We start from the raw sequence: 15,120 nt of genomic DNA, 5'->3' as shown, positions 1-15,120 counted from the left end.
GCGCTTGGCAAAGACTTTACTGAGGAGACTATGCTAATAATGTCCTAGGCAGAGGTGAGTGCTCCTCATCTTCCTCCTCCAGCATCTCCTGGGCAGAGGTGAGAGCTCCTCATCTTCCTCCTCCAGCATCTCCTTGGCAGAGGTGAGAGCTCCTCATCTTCCTCCTCCAGCATCTCCTTGGCAGAGGTGAGAGCTCTTCATCTTCCTCCTCCAGCATCTCCTTGGCAGAGGTGAGAGCTCCTGACGCTCCTCCTCCAGCATCACTTGGCAGAGGGGAGAGGTCCTGACCTTCTTCCTCCAGTATCTCCTGGGCACAGGTGAGAGCTCCTCATCCTCCTCCTTCAGCATCTCCTGGGCAGAGGTGAGAGCTCCTGACGCTCCTCCTCCAGCATCACTTGGCAGAGGTGAGAGCTCCTCATCCTCCTCCTTCAGCATCTCCTGGGCTGTCACCCTCAAAAATCACTTCTTGTTCTGCCTACATACCCAATCCCCCATATATACAGATGTGGGGATTCTCCCTGCTTCACTCTTCTACAAGAGAGTTGTGAATGAGGAAAATGGTGTCGGGGAGAAATGCAGTGAGGAGAGAGTATCTGCAATTGTGAGGGGAGGTGGTGGTGGTGGGGGGGGGGGGTCATTGCTGCTGTTAGTGGGGGCAGGGGTAATATAACGGGAAAGTTGCCAGATGGGAAGAGGAATGGTAACGGTTACAGGACAGCTGCACAGTTTACTACAGGTGGAGCAGTGTGTATTACTACAGGTGGAGCAGTATGTATTACTGCACGGCTGTGTAATTTACAACAAGTGGAACAGTATGTAGTGCTACATTGTGGTATTGTTTACTACAGGTGGAACAGTATGTATTTTCGCACTGTGCTGCTGGTTTGGCTGCCAGGGGATATTATAAACACTACATGGTGGTACTATAAACTGAGCGCAGCTACTGTAATGTCTTCATTAGTCATCAGTGGAGGAAACATTAATATTTCAGTCAAAAAATAATTATTCTACAGACAATGCAAAAATGAAAATGTTCTAAAAACAATTATAGATATTCAAAATAATGCAAGAAAATAATCGGATGACATGGACGATGGATATGAGAGGAATCTGCGTACCAGAGATGGAAGATCTCACTGCGTCTAAGATCAAAATAAATTCTACAATACAATCCAAAATCAACGAAAATGATCGAGACAATAAGGAAACCTCATAGAGACTTAGGAATAATAGTAAAATCCTGGAGACGCCACAAAGATCTAATAACCTGTTTCCCTGTGTCTAGAGTCCGAATCATTTGAGGTAATGAGTATAATGGACGGCGAATCGGCAATACGGAGAACAATGGCAGGTGTATACATATATATACCACTATATACTGATCTCCCCCTGCTATATCCTCCACACTACATTCTATATACTGACCCCCCATATATCCTCCACACTACATTGTATATACTGACCCCCTCATATATCCTCCACACTACATTGTATATACTGACCCCCTGATATATCCTCCACACTACATTCTATATACTGCCCCCCCCATATATCCTCCACACTACATTCTATATACTGACCCCCCATATATCCTCCACACTACATTCTATATACTGACCCCCCATATATCCTCCACACTACATTGTATATACTGACCCCCTGATATATCCTCCACACTACATTCTATATACTGCCCCCCCATATATCCTCCACACTACATTCTATATACTGACCCCCCATATATCCTCCAAACTACATTCTATATACTGACCCCCCATATATCATCCACACTACATTATATATACTGACCCCCCATATATCCTCCACACTACATTATATATACTGACCCCCCATATATCCCCCACACTACATTCTATATACTGACCTCCCTGATATATCTCCCACACTACATTCTATATACTGACCTCCCTGATATATCCTCCACACTACATTCTATATACTGACCCCCCATATATCCTCCACACTACATTCTATATACTGACCCCCCATATATCCTCCACACTACATTCTATATAATGACCCCCCATATATCCTCCACACTACATTCTATATACTGACCCCCTCATATATCCTCCACACTACATTCTATATACTGACCCCCAAATATCTCCCACACTACATTCTATATACTGACCCCTGATATATTCTCCACACTGCATTCTATATACTGACTCCCTGATATATCCCCCACACTACATTCTATATACTGACCCCCTGATATATCCCCCACACTACATTCTATATACTTACCTCCTGATATATCCTCCACACTACATTATATATACTTACCTCCTGATATATCCTCCACACTACATTCTATATACTGACCTCCCCATATATCCTCCACACTACATTCTATATACTGACCCCCATATATCCCCCACACTACATTCTATATACTGACCCCCCATATATCCTCCACACTACATTCTATATACTGACCCCCCATATATCCTCCACACTACATTCTATATACTTACCTCCTGATATATCCTCCACACTACATTCTATATACTGACCTCCCTGATATATCCTCCACACTACATTCTATATACTTACCTCCTGATATATCCTCCACACTACATTCTATATACTGACCTCCCTGATATATCCTCCACACTACATTCTATATACTGACCCCCCATATATCCTCCACACTACATTCTATATACTGACCTCCTGATATATCCTCCACACTACATTATATATACTGACCTCCTGATATATCCTCCACACCGATAGCAACCCATAGTGGTTGGGTAACTGGTGTGTGAACATAGCTTTGCTCTCTTCTCTGTCTGGAACTAGACTGAGCATCTTCAGGAAGTGCAGACTACAGGGAGAAAGTGTATTTGCAGCTAAACTTACTGCTATCTGCAGCTGTGCTGGGAGAGAGTGACATCTAGTGGTTGGAGTAAGGAACAGCAGCCTCCTGTCTTACCAATTTTACCAAGGTGTAAGAAGAGAACAGAAAACAAATAGTGCGACAATATAATTATGTGGTGGTGGTGGTGGTGATACTCGTACCTTGTAATTTGGCTCTGCTGGTATAATTGGTCTTAGTATACTGGATTTGATCAGTAATAGAGATGAGTGAATATACACATTCAGGTATACAATATGCTCAACTATTAAGTGTAAGTACTATACCAAGTACCGTATGACAAGTCCCTTCCCTGCATGTTTGGCAGCTTAAATTAGTCAATAAACATACGGGAAAGGGCATCTGACCTAAAGAAAGTGTCTGATATACAATATATACAAGTATATAATACCAGTGTTAGATGGTCTGCTCAGTCCGCTAGTGGTACAGTATGGGAGTCTAGGTATAGCCTGGGAGTCATGGGTGACCCACGCATGCTCCCCCTGCTTTACCAGTTTCATGTTTCCATCATTTTTAGAGGTTTTCAAGTGGACCAGACACCCTCCTCTCTGCCGAGTAAGGGGGTCTTCTGCCATTGACTTCAATGGGGTTTATTACTCGATCGAGTACTCAAGTACTGAAAAATACTCTACACAAATAATGAGCATTCAAGTATTTTAGTGCTCACTCATCTCTAGTCAGTAACAGTATGGTGGTAAGAGTAGTGGTCATGATATGGCGGTATTGTTTGCCCCTTGTACACAAGTAATATCGGCCTACGTATACTGGATTTGGTCAGTAAAAGTATGGTGGTGATATGTATATAATAAATAGTGATATACAGTATGTATAGTGACAATATTTCCTCTTTATATACTGGTGGTGTTTGCTAGCTGTATGACTATTGTATTTAGGTATATGGTGTTAACAAAAATGAACAGCCGGGTAATACATAGGACTTAGTGAGATATACTGTGTGCAGAATCATTAGTCAAGTCAGTATATTGACAGTGAAAAGTCTTTCAGAGGGCGATCACAGAACCATCAAACATTGTGTTGCAAATAATCCACTGGGTCACATGAAAGGTGTTAAGAAAAAAAAGACTCAAATAAATGAAGCGAGCAGGAAGCCATTATGCTCCAGTGCCCTCATATTCAAGAACTGCAATCTCCCTGGAGGGGCAAGAACTACACGTTGTCCGGTGCTCAGAGACATGATGACCAAGGTACTGACCACCACTGAGCAGGACACAGGAGAGGGAACATCAAGACTGGGCCAAGAAGTTTTTGAAGACAGATGGACCTGTGAGATGAGAGGGACTATTGATAGACCAGATGTACTGGTGAGATGAGAGGGACTATCGATAAATCAGATGGACTAGTGAGATGAGAGGGACTATCGATAAACCAGATGGACCGGTGAGATGAGAGGGACTATCGATAAATCAGATGGACTAGTGAGATGAGAGGGACTATCGATAAACCAGATGGACCGGTGAGATGAGAGGGACTATCGATAAATCAGATGGACTAGTGAGATGAGAGGGACTATCGATAAACCAGATGGACCGGTGAGATGAGAGGGACTATCGATAAATCAGATGGACTAGTGAGATGAGAGGGACTATCAATGAACCAGATGGACCGGTGAGATGAGAGGGACTATCGATAAATCAGATGGACTAGTGAGATGAGAGGGACTATCGATAAACCAGATGGACCGGTGAGATGAGAGGGACTATCGATAAATCAGATGGACTAGTGAGATGAGAGGGACTATCGATAAACCAGATGGACCGGTGAGATGAGAGGGACTATCGATAAACCAGATGTACTGGTGAGATGAGAGGGACTATCGATAGACCAGATGAACCGGTGAGATGAGAGGGACTATCGATAAATCAGATGGACCAGTGAGATGAGAGGGACTATCGATAAATCAGATGGAACAGTGAGATGAGAGGGACTCTCTATAAACCAGATGGAGCGGTGAGATGAGGGGGACTATCGATAAACCAGATGTACTGGTGAGATGAGAGGGACTATCGATAGACCAGATGAACCGGTGAGATGAGAGGGACTATCGATAAATCAGATGGACCAGTGAGATGAGAGGGACTATTGATAGACCAGATGTACTGGTGAGATGAGAGGGACTCTCTATAAACCAGATGGAGCGGTGAGATGAGGGGGACTATCGATAAACTAGATGGAGCGGTGAGATGAGAGGGACTATCGATAAATCAGATGGACTAGTGAGATGAGAGGGACTATCGATAAACCAGATGGACCGGTGAGATGAGAGGGACTATCGATAAACCAGATGTACTGGTGAGATGAGAGGGACTATCGATAGACCAGATGGACCGGTGAGATGAGAGGGACTATCGATAAATCAGATGGACCAGTGAGATGAGAGGGACTATTGATAGACCAGATGTACTGGTGAGATGAGAGGGACTCTCTATAAACCAGATGGAGCGGTGAGATGAGAGGGACTATCGATAAATCAGATGGACCGGTGAGATGAGAGGGACTATCGATAAACCAGATGGACCGGTGAGATGAGAGGGACTATCGATAAATCAGATGGACCGGTGAGATGAGAGGGACTATCGATAAACCAGATGGACCGGTGAGATGAGAGGGACTATCGATAAATCAGATGGAACAGTGAGATGAGAGGGACTATTGATAATCCAGATGGACTGGTGAGATGAGAGGGACTATTGATAGACCAGATGGACCGGTGAGATGAGAGGTAATATCAATAGACCAAAAGGATTGGTAAGATGAGAGGGACTTTTGATAATCCAGATGGACGGGTGAGATGAGAGGGACTATTGATAGACCAAAAGGATCGGTGAGATGAGAGGGACTATTGATAAACCAGATGGAGCAGTGAGATAAAAGGGACTATTGATAAACCAGATGGAGCAGTGAGATAAAAGGGACTATTGATAAACCAGATGGATGGGCCCATCAATGGATTAATAAAGGGTGCCGGTGGGTGCTGCTATGAACCCATGAGATGAGCTAGTTGGACCTTTTGGTGTTGAAGATGAACCTGAAGTTGTCTTCCAGTCCTACTGTTGGTTTTTACAAGCCACTTTCTTCATGTAGTGATAAAGGAAAAAGTCTTCTGCCTTCCAGAAAACCATTATTTTTTATACAGGACAATGCTCCATTGCATCCACGTACTCCACTGTATGGCTATCCGGTGTCGTGAAGGATGAAAGAACAAGGACAGGGCCTCCTCCTCATCTAAACCCTGCTGAGAACCTGTGGGCCCTTCTTAAGCGGGACATTAACAGTGATGAAAAACAGTCGCTTGTCTGGAGGCTGTCAGTGTCTGGTGACTGTCAGTGTCTGGTGGCTGTCAGTGTCTGGTGGCTGTCAGTGTCTGGTGGCTGTCAGTGTCTGGTGACTGTCAGTGTCTGGTGGCTGCCAGTGTCTGGTGACTGTCAGTGTCTGGTGGCTGTCAGTGTCTGGTGGCTGTCAGTGTCTGGTGACTGTCAGTGTCTGGTGGCTGTGGGGGTCAGATAAATCCCATGGGTAGAAGGATGATAAAGGGTGGTTAGGAGAAGAGCCGCCATATTGGTTGGTCATTTTATTTATTGTTGGTTAATTTATTCTTCTCACTTTAGAGATGGGAATTACCAAGTAAGACAGAAAAACTTTCCCTTTTCATTTAGTTCCAGAATTCTTCAAATACAGAAAATCTGAGAAAGACAAAACTTGTTGTGACAAATCTGTTATGTCTATCAGGTATTACACCAGCAAGGACGTTATTTGCTTCAGGGATGTTGACTTCTGCGGTGGGATCAAGACCGATGGGAAAAGGTGTCTGATAATGCAATAACCCTGATTCCTTATACAAAACCTTCTGTATTCTACCACTCGCCCCCACCCGATATATACTCCACACTACATTCTATATACTGACCCCCTGATATATCCTCCACACTACATTCTATATACTGACCCCCTGATATATTCTCCACACTGCATTCTATATACTGACCCCCCCATATATCCCCCACACTACATTCTATATACTGACCCCCCTGATATATCCTCCACACTACATTCTATATACTGACCCCCTGATATATCCTCCACACTACATTCTATATACTGACCCCCCATTTATCCTCCACACTACATTCTATATACTGACCCCCTGATATATTCTCCACACTGCATTCTATATACTGACCCCCCTGATATATCCTCCACACTACATTCTATATACTGCCCCCCCATATATCCTCCACACTACATTCTATATACTGACCCCCCATTTATCCTCCACACTACATTCTATATACTGACCCCCTGATATATTCTCCACACTGCATTCTATATACTGACCCCCCTGATATATCCTCCACACTACATTCTATATACTGACCGCCAGATATATTCTACACACTACATTCTATATACTGACCCCCTGATATATCCTCCACACTACATTCTATATACTGACCCTCTGATATATCCTCCACACTACATTCTATATACTGACCCCGATATATCCTCCACACTACATTCTATATACTGACCCCCCTGATATATCCTCCACACTACATTCTATATACTGACCCCCCCATATATCCATCACACTACATTCACCTGTGTGGTGACCCGGAGTTGCTAGATGGAACTTGCAAGGCTGGGTGTTGCGGTACCGCTGAGGTACTTGTCACGATGGCCAGGAGTAGTGTGTGTCCACCCCTGGATGCACTAACACACACTTGTGTAAAGTAGAACAGCTGTAGGTGTAGGTGTGGGGCGTGAGCAGGGGTGATTCTAGCCTCTCTGCTGCCCGAGGCGAACTATAGAATGACGCCCCCCCCCCCCCCCCCGTCAATCCGCCCACATTATAATCCACTACTGCCCACCCCCCCCACTGCTGTCCCCAATAAACATAATGTTTGGTCCCTTTCTGCACAGAGGATGTCAGGAGAGGAGGGGGCTAATCCTATAGGAGAGGTCCCAGCAGCACAGAGGATGTCAGGAGATGAGGGTGCTAATCCTATAGGAGAGGTCCCAGCAGCACAGAGGATGTCAGGAGAGGAGGGTGCTAATCCTATAGGAGAAGTCCCAGCAGCACAGAGGATGTCAGGAGAGGAGGGTGCTGATCTTTTAGGACAGGTCACAGCAGCACAGAGAATGTCAGGAGAGGAGGGTGCTGATCTTTTAGGAGATGGTCCCCCTCCTCCCCCCTTATAGATGGTCCCCTTCTTCCCCCCCTTATAGATGGTCCCCCCCCCCCTTATAGATGGTCCCCCTCTCCCCCCCCCTTATAGATAGTCCCCCTCTCCCCCCTCCCTTATAGATGGTCCCCCTCTCCCCCCTCCCTTATAGATAGTCCCCCTCTCCCCCCTCCCTTATAGATGGTCCCCCTCTCCCCCCTCCCTTATAGATGGTCCCCCTCTTTCCCCTCCCTTATAGATGGTCCCCCTCTCCCCTCTTTCCCCCTTATAGATGGTCCCCCTCTCCCCTCTTTCCCCCTTATAGATGGTCCCCCTCTTTCCCCTCCCTTATAGATGGTCCCCCTCTTCCCCCCCCCTTATAGATGGTCCCCCTCTTCCCTATCCCCCCCCCCCTTATAGATGGTCCCCCTCTCCCCCCCCTTATAGATGGTCCCCCTCTTCCCTCTCTCCCCCCCTTATAGATGGTCCCCCTCTCCCCCCCCCCCCTTATAGATGGTCCCCCTCTTCCCCCCCCTTATAGATGGTCCCCTCTCCCTTATAGATGGTCCCCCTCTCCCCCTCCCTTATAGATGGTCCCCTCTCCCTTAAAGATGGTCCCCCTCCCCCCCTTATACATGGTCCCCCTCTCCCCCCTCCCTTATAGATGCCCCCTTATAGATGGTCCCCCTCTTCCCCCCCCCTTATAGATGGTCCCCCTCTTCCCCCCCCCTTATAGACAGTCCCCCTCCCGCCCCTCCCTTATAGATGGTCCCCCCCTTATAGATGGTCCCCCTCTTTCCCCCCTCCCTTATAGATGGCCCCCCCTTATAGATGGTCCCCCTCTTTCCCCCCTCCCTTATAGATGGTCCCCTTCCCCCCCCTATAGATGGTCCCCCTCTCCCCCCCCCCTTATAGACAGTCCCCCTCCCGCCCCTCCCTTATAGATGGCCCCCCTCTTTCCCCCCCCTTATAGATGGTCCCCCCCTTATAGATGGTCCCCCTCTTTCCCCCCTCCCTTATAGATGGTCCCCTTCCCCCCCCTATAGATGGTCCCCCTCTTCCCTCTCCCCCTCCCTTATAGATGGTCCCCCCTTATAGATCGTCCCCCTCTTCCCCCCCTACCTTATAGATGGTCCCCCTCTTTCCCCCCTCCCTTATAGATGGTCCCCCTCTTCCCCCCCTACCTTATAGATGGTCCCCCTCTTCCCCCCCTACCTTATAGATGGTCCCCCTCTTCCCCCCCTACCTTATATATGGTCCCCCTCTCCCCCCCCCCCCCCCCTGCACAGCAGATAAAACAAAAACAAAAAACAGCACACAACTCACCTGCCCTCCGTTCCCCCGTCGAGCCTCTCTGGTCTGGTCCCGGCTGATGTGCGGCTGCCCGGGGTGTCCCGTCCTGTCCCCGGCAGCGCGCGCATCAGAGAGCTCCCCGTGTGCCTGTGGCTGTGACTTCCGGCGCACGGGGATCTCTCTGATGCGCGCGCTGCCGGGGACAGGATGGGACACCTCCGGCAGCCGCACATCAGCCGGGGGACTAAGGCTGCATTCCCACGTTCCGTGATCCTGACGGATCACGGACGTGGAATGCATGTACTGGAGCCCCCCCGCCCCCGGGAAGTATCTGTAATGAGATGCTGTGAGCGGGGGAGACTGTGTTCATAAGCGCCGCGCTGTAGTAACAGCACCGCGCGGCTGATTCATTACAGCGCGGCGCTTATGAATACAGTCTCCCCGGCTCACAGCATCTCATTACAGATGCTGTCCGGGCGCAGGGGGACTCCGGTACATGGTACAATCAGTGGCGGATTATAATGTGGGCGGCCGCCCGAACCGCTCATATTATAGTCTGCCACTGAATGCCGCAGGGCCGTTTTAATACATTGGTGGGCCCAGTGCACAGCCCTCAAGAGTGGGCCCCCCCTTCCCTTTCGGCACATTGTATAATGTACTGAATTTGCCCCCACACTGTATCAAGAGCCCCAATACATACAGTAGTTACCTTATAACACTATTTCCACAATACAGTGATTATATATTACATAAAAACTGCACTAAACAAAACAGAAAGATATTACCAATGATACCATTACATAATACCGCCACATCATGACCCCTAACACTACAATCCTATAACAGAGTGCAGTTACATCCAGTGACTCACCGGGGGCGTCTTCTCCAATCAGAGTCTGTCACCTTTTCTTTTTCTCTCCATCCAGCCTGGGCCACCTTGAAGTCTTCCCCTGGCTGTGAATCTTCTCTCCAGAATCTGCCAGACAAATATTTTAGGCTCCAACACATACAGTAGTTAGGTCCCTTGTACCTCTATACAGTAGTTACACCCCTCTGTACCCCTACATAGTTACACCCCTCTGTGCCTCCATAGTTTTAAGGTGTCCCTGTAGTATATAGCCCCTCATGTGCTCCTCCAGTTATATACAGCCCTCCTGTGCGCTCCCCCATTAGTATATAGCCCCCCTGTGCACTCTCCCCAGTAGTATATAGCCCCCCCTGTGCTCTCCCACAATAGTATATAGCTCCCCTGTGCTCCCCCATAGTATATAGCCCCCTGTGCTCCCCCATAGTATATAGCCCCCTGTGCTCCCCCATAGTATATAGCACCCTGTGCTCCCCCATAGTATATAGCTCCCCTGTGCTCCCAAGTAGTATATAGCCCCCTGTGCTCCCCAGTAGTATATAGCTCCCCTGTGCTCCCCAGTAATATATAGCTCCCCTGTGCTCCCCCATAGTATATAGCTTCCCTGTGCTCCCCATAGTATATAGACCCCTGTGCTCCCCAGTAGTATATAGTCCCCTGTGCTCCCCCATAGTATATAGCTCCCCTGTGCTCCCCCATAGTATATAGCCCCCTGTGCTCCCCCATAGTATATAGCCCCCTGTGCTCCCCCATAGTATATAGCCCCCTGTGCTCCCCCATAGTATATAGCCCCCTGTGCTCCCCCATAGTATATAGCTCCCCTGTGCTCCCAAGTAGTATATAGCCCCCTGTGCTCCCCAGTAGTATATAGCTCCCCTGTGCTCCCCAGTAATATATAGCTCCCCTGTGCTCCCCCATAGTATATAGCTTCCCTGTGCTCCCCATAGTATATAGACCCCTGTGCTCCCCAGTAGTATATAGTCCCCTGTGCTCCCCCATAGTATATAGCTCCCCTGTGCTCCCCCATAGTATATAGCCCCCTGTGCTCCCCCATAGTATATAGCCCCCTGTGCTCCCCAGTAGTATATAGCCCCCTGTGCTCCCCAGTAGTATATAGCTCCCCTGTGCTCCCCAGTAGTATATAGCTCCCCTGTGCTCCCCCATAGTATATAGCTTCCCTGTGCTCCCCATAGTATATAGACCCCTGTGCTCCCCAGTAGTATATAGTCCCCTGTGCTCCCAAGTAGTATATAGCTCCCCTGTGCTCCCCCATAGTATATAGCTCCCCTGTGCTCCCCATAGTATATAGACCCCCTGTGCTCCCCATAGTATATAGACCCCTGTGCTCCCCAGTAGTATATAGTCCCCTGTGCTCCCCCATAGTATATAGCTCCCCTGTGCTCCCCAATAGTATATAGCCCCCTGTCCTCCCCCATAGTATATAGCCCCCTGTGCTCCCCCATAGTATATAGCTCCCCTGTGCTCCCCCATAGTATATAGCCCCCTGTCCTCCCCCATAGTATATAGCTCCCCTGTGCTCCCCAGTAGTATATAGCTCCCCTGTGCTCCCCCATAGTATATAGCCCCCTGTGCTCCCCCATAGTATATAGCCCCCTGTGCTCCCCCATAGTATATAGCTTCCCTGTGCTCCCCATAGTATATAGACCCCTGTGCTCCCCAGTAGTATATAGCCCCCTGTGCTCCCCAGTAGTATATAGCTCCCCTGTGCTCCCCAGTAGTATATAGCTCCCCTGTGCTCCCCCATAGTATATAGCCCCCTGTGCTCCCCCATAGTATATAGCTCCCCTGTGCTCCCCCATAGTATATAGCCCCTGTGCTCCCCAATAGTATATAGCCCCCTGTGCTCCCCCATAGTATATAGCCCCCTGTGCTCCCCCATAGTATATAGCTCCCCTGTGCTCCCCCATAGTATATAGCCCCCTGTGCTCCCCCATAGTATATAGCTCCCCTGTGCTCCCCAGTAGTATATAGCTCCCCTGTGCTCCCCAGTAGTATATAGCTCCCCTGTGCTCCCCAGTAGTATATAGCCCCCTGTGCTCCCCCATAGTATATAGCTTCCCTGTGCTCCCCATAGTATATAGACCCCTGTGCTCCCCAGTAGTATATAGTCCCCTGTGCTCCCCAATAGTATATAGTCCCCTGTGCTCCCCAATAGTATATAGCCCCCTGTGCTCCCCATAGTATATAGACCCCCTGTGCTCCCCAGTAGTATATAGTCCCCTGTGCTCCCCAGTAGTATATAGCCCCCTGTGCTCCCCCATAGTATATAGCCCCCTGTGCTCCCCCATAGTATATAGACCCCTGTGCCCCCCATAGTATATAGCTCCCCTGTGCTCCCCCATAGTATATAGCCCCCTGTGCTCCCCCAAAGTATATAGCTCCCCTGTGCTCCCCCATAGTATATAGCTCCCCTGTGCTCCCCAGTAGTATATAGTCCCCTGTGCTCCCCAATAGTATATAGCTCCCCTGTGCTCCCCCATAGTATATAGCTCCCCTGTGCTCCCCCATAGTATATAGTCCCCTGTGCTCCCCAGTAGTATATAGCCCCCTGTGCTCCCCCATAGTATATAGCCCCCTGTGCTCCCCCATAGTATATAGACCCCTGTGCCCCCCATAGTATATAGCTCCCTGTGCTCCCCCATAGTATATAGACCCCTGTTCTCCCCCATAGTATATAGCCCCCTGTGCTCCCCCATAGTATATAGCCCCCTGTGCTCCCCAATAGTATATAGCTCCCAGTGGTCCCCCGTAGTATATAGCTCCCCCTCCCATATAACATTGAAAAAAACAAACACTGTTACTCACCTGGGTCCACGCGTTCCTCTTCTCTTCCCCCCTGTGGCCGCACTTCCTGCGGTCACAAGAGGCTGCACTCCCCTTACCCTCGCGCCGACGCTCCAGTGACGTCGGGCGCTAGAGGGAGAGTGCGGCCTCTTGTGACCGCAGGAAGTGCGGCCACAAGAGTGAGTGACTGACAGGGAGGGAGCCAATGGCTCTCTCTCTGTCAGTGTCGCTGCTGCTGCAGCGCTGACGCGCCGCAGCAGCAGCGGACGGGGGCAGCGGCGGACGGGGGGGGGGGCCCTGCAGGGGGCGCCATGGAGGGGTAAGTAGATTACCCATCCATGGCGCTCCCCCCTGACAGGCTGGTGGCCGGAGCCCTGTGCGACCGCATTGGTCGCACATAGCAACGGCCGGCCTGCTCGGGGGGGCCCCTTTAACCAGCGGGCCCGGTGCACGTGCACCATGTGCCCTCTGGTTAAAGCGGCCCTGGAATGCCGCCCCCATGAAGACAGCTGGTGGCGCCGCCTGAGGCAGACGACTCAGGTCGCCTCATGATTGCGGCGCCCCTGGGCGTGAGGGGAACCCCAGAGACCAGCAGTTAGACTTAACCAGGAACAATCTTGTACTTAAATCTGTAAAGGTGCAATACAATATATCACAGTCTTGTTCTCTTGAATCTATAAGGTGCAGACAATAAAGAAGTACTGAACCTCTTGAGCTGGGTACTTGCTTGGATAGACTTGGCAATAGTATATACTGTAGATGGCAGCTTCTCGCTGGCAGAATATGCTAGAAGACAATCACAGCCTCTCGCTGGAGAGAATACGATTGATTGACTAGAATAATTCCTTCTTGACTTCAGTTACTCGACTTGGCTTAAAGCGGCACTGTCAGCAGGTTCTTCCCAGAGAACCTGCTGATATGCCGCAGTAGCTGGGACCCTCAGTATTAGATAGCCATTACTTCAACCCCTCTCCTCCCCTGCATTGTTTGTAAAATAATTAAATGCTCTTATGCAATTTACAAGCATAAGAGCATTTAGGGCGTTGCTCGGGGCCGGGGAGCATTGCCCCGCCCAGCCCAGCCTGCCCCCTGCTGTCCTGGCCACTATGCATATTCATAACTGCATAGTGGGCTGTATACACTGCGGCTGCGCAGGGAAGCAGTCTCGCCGGAGACGGCTCCTTCCTGCGCATGCGTGAACCCACCCCCGCTGATCCTCCCAGGGGTCCCTCGGGACGTAAGTATAAGATAGACTTATACTTACATCTTGAAGGCCCTCCCGGAGGATCGGCGATGGCCCGGGGGATTCACCAATGCACGGGAAGCAGCCCGTCTTCGGCAGGACTGCTTCCCTGCGCAGCCGCAGTGTATACAGCCCACTATGCAGTTATGAATATGCCTACGTGGCGGGACGGGAGGAGGTGGGCTGGGCGGGGTGCGGCGATGCTGTCCGGCCCAGAGCCACGCCCTAATTGCTCTTATGCTAGTAATTTGCATAAGAGCATTTAGTAATTTTACAAACAATGCGGGGGAATCCAGGGCTTAAAGTAATACTGAGGAACCCAGCTACTGCGGCATATCAGCAGGTTCTCTGGGAAGAACCTGTTGATAGTGGCGCTTTAAAGTAGTGTAGTAGACTGACAGCAAGTTCAGGATAAATAGGGCCCTATCCAGACCCTAAAGTACTCAGCTGTGGTGGCTGTACCTACATTCACAGGTATGAATCTTCCGCCTATTGCTGACTGTGGGCACGGAGTGGCACTAATCAGGATCGTAGGCCCACCTAGTGGGTAGAGATAGCTGTCTTTAGTTGCACTTACCTAGCTACTGTTGTTTACACCTGTATCAGTTATCAGACTTGAATAAGAGAACGGCCGTCCGGCGTAGATAGGGATTCCCACTGTCCCTAGTTACTGCAGTGTTCCCACTTTAGGACTAGTCGGACATGGCTAGGACTAAGAAGCTTGAATACACGGCAGCAGAACTGTTTCTCTCTGGTACACACTTTGTAGGAACACACTGACTAATCTTCCCAGTTAACTAGCCTACCACTGACTATGTACTAATGGGGG

At 49.3% G+C, this 15,120-nt stretch overlaps 1 protein-coding gene across 3 annotated transcripts in view; it reads left to right on the top strand.

The window, feature by feature from the left end:
• Positions 1 to 15,120, top strand: part of LOC138799016 (alpha-2-macroglobulin-like protein 1) — an 89,649-nt gene that overhangs the window by 42,447 nt on the left and 32,082 nt on the right. For 2 of the 3 annotated variants that reach the window (XM_069979713.1, XM_069979711.1), the window contains one exon: positions 6,653 to 6,727. The exons of the other annotated variant lie outside the window; for it this stretch is intronic. In XM_069979713.1, the coding sequence (XP_069835814.1) occupies positions 6,653 to 6,727 (75 nt within the window). The remainder of the gene's footprint in view (positions 1 to 6,652; positions 6,728 to 15,120) is intronic. 3 annotated transcript variants of the gene reach the window in all.

Source organism: Dendropsophus ebraccatus, chromosome 8 (genome assembly GCF_027789765.1).
Source record: "Dendropsophus ebraccatus isolate aDenEbr1 chromosome 8, aDenEbr1.pat, whole genome shotgun sequence".
Classification (NCBI taxonomy): Eukaryota; Metazoa; Chordata; class Amphibia; order Anura; family Hylidae; genus Dendropsophus; species Dendropsophus ebraccatus.
Note: the sequence above shows the minus strand (reverse complement) of the source record. Positions and strands in the feature narration are given on the sequence as shown.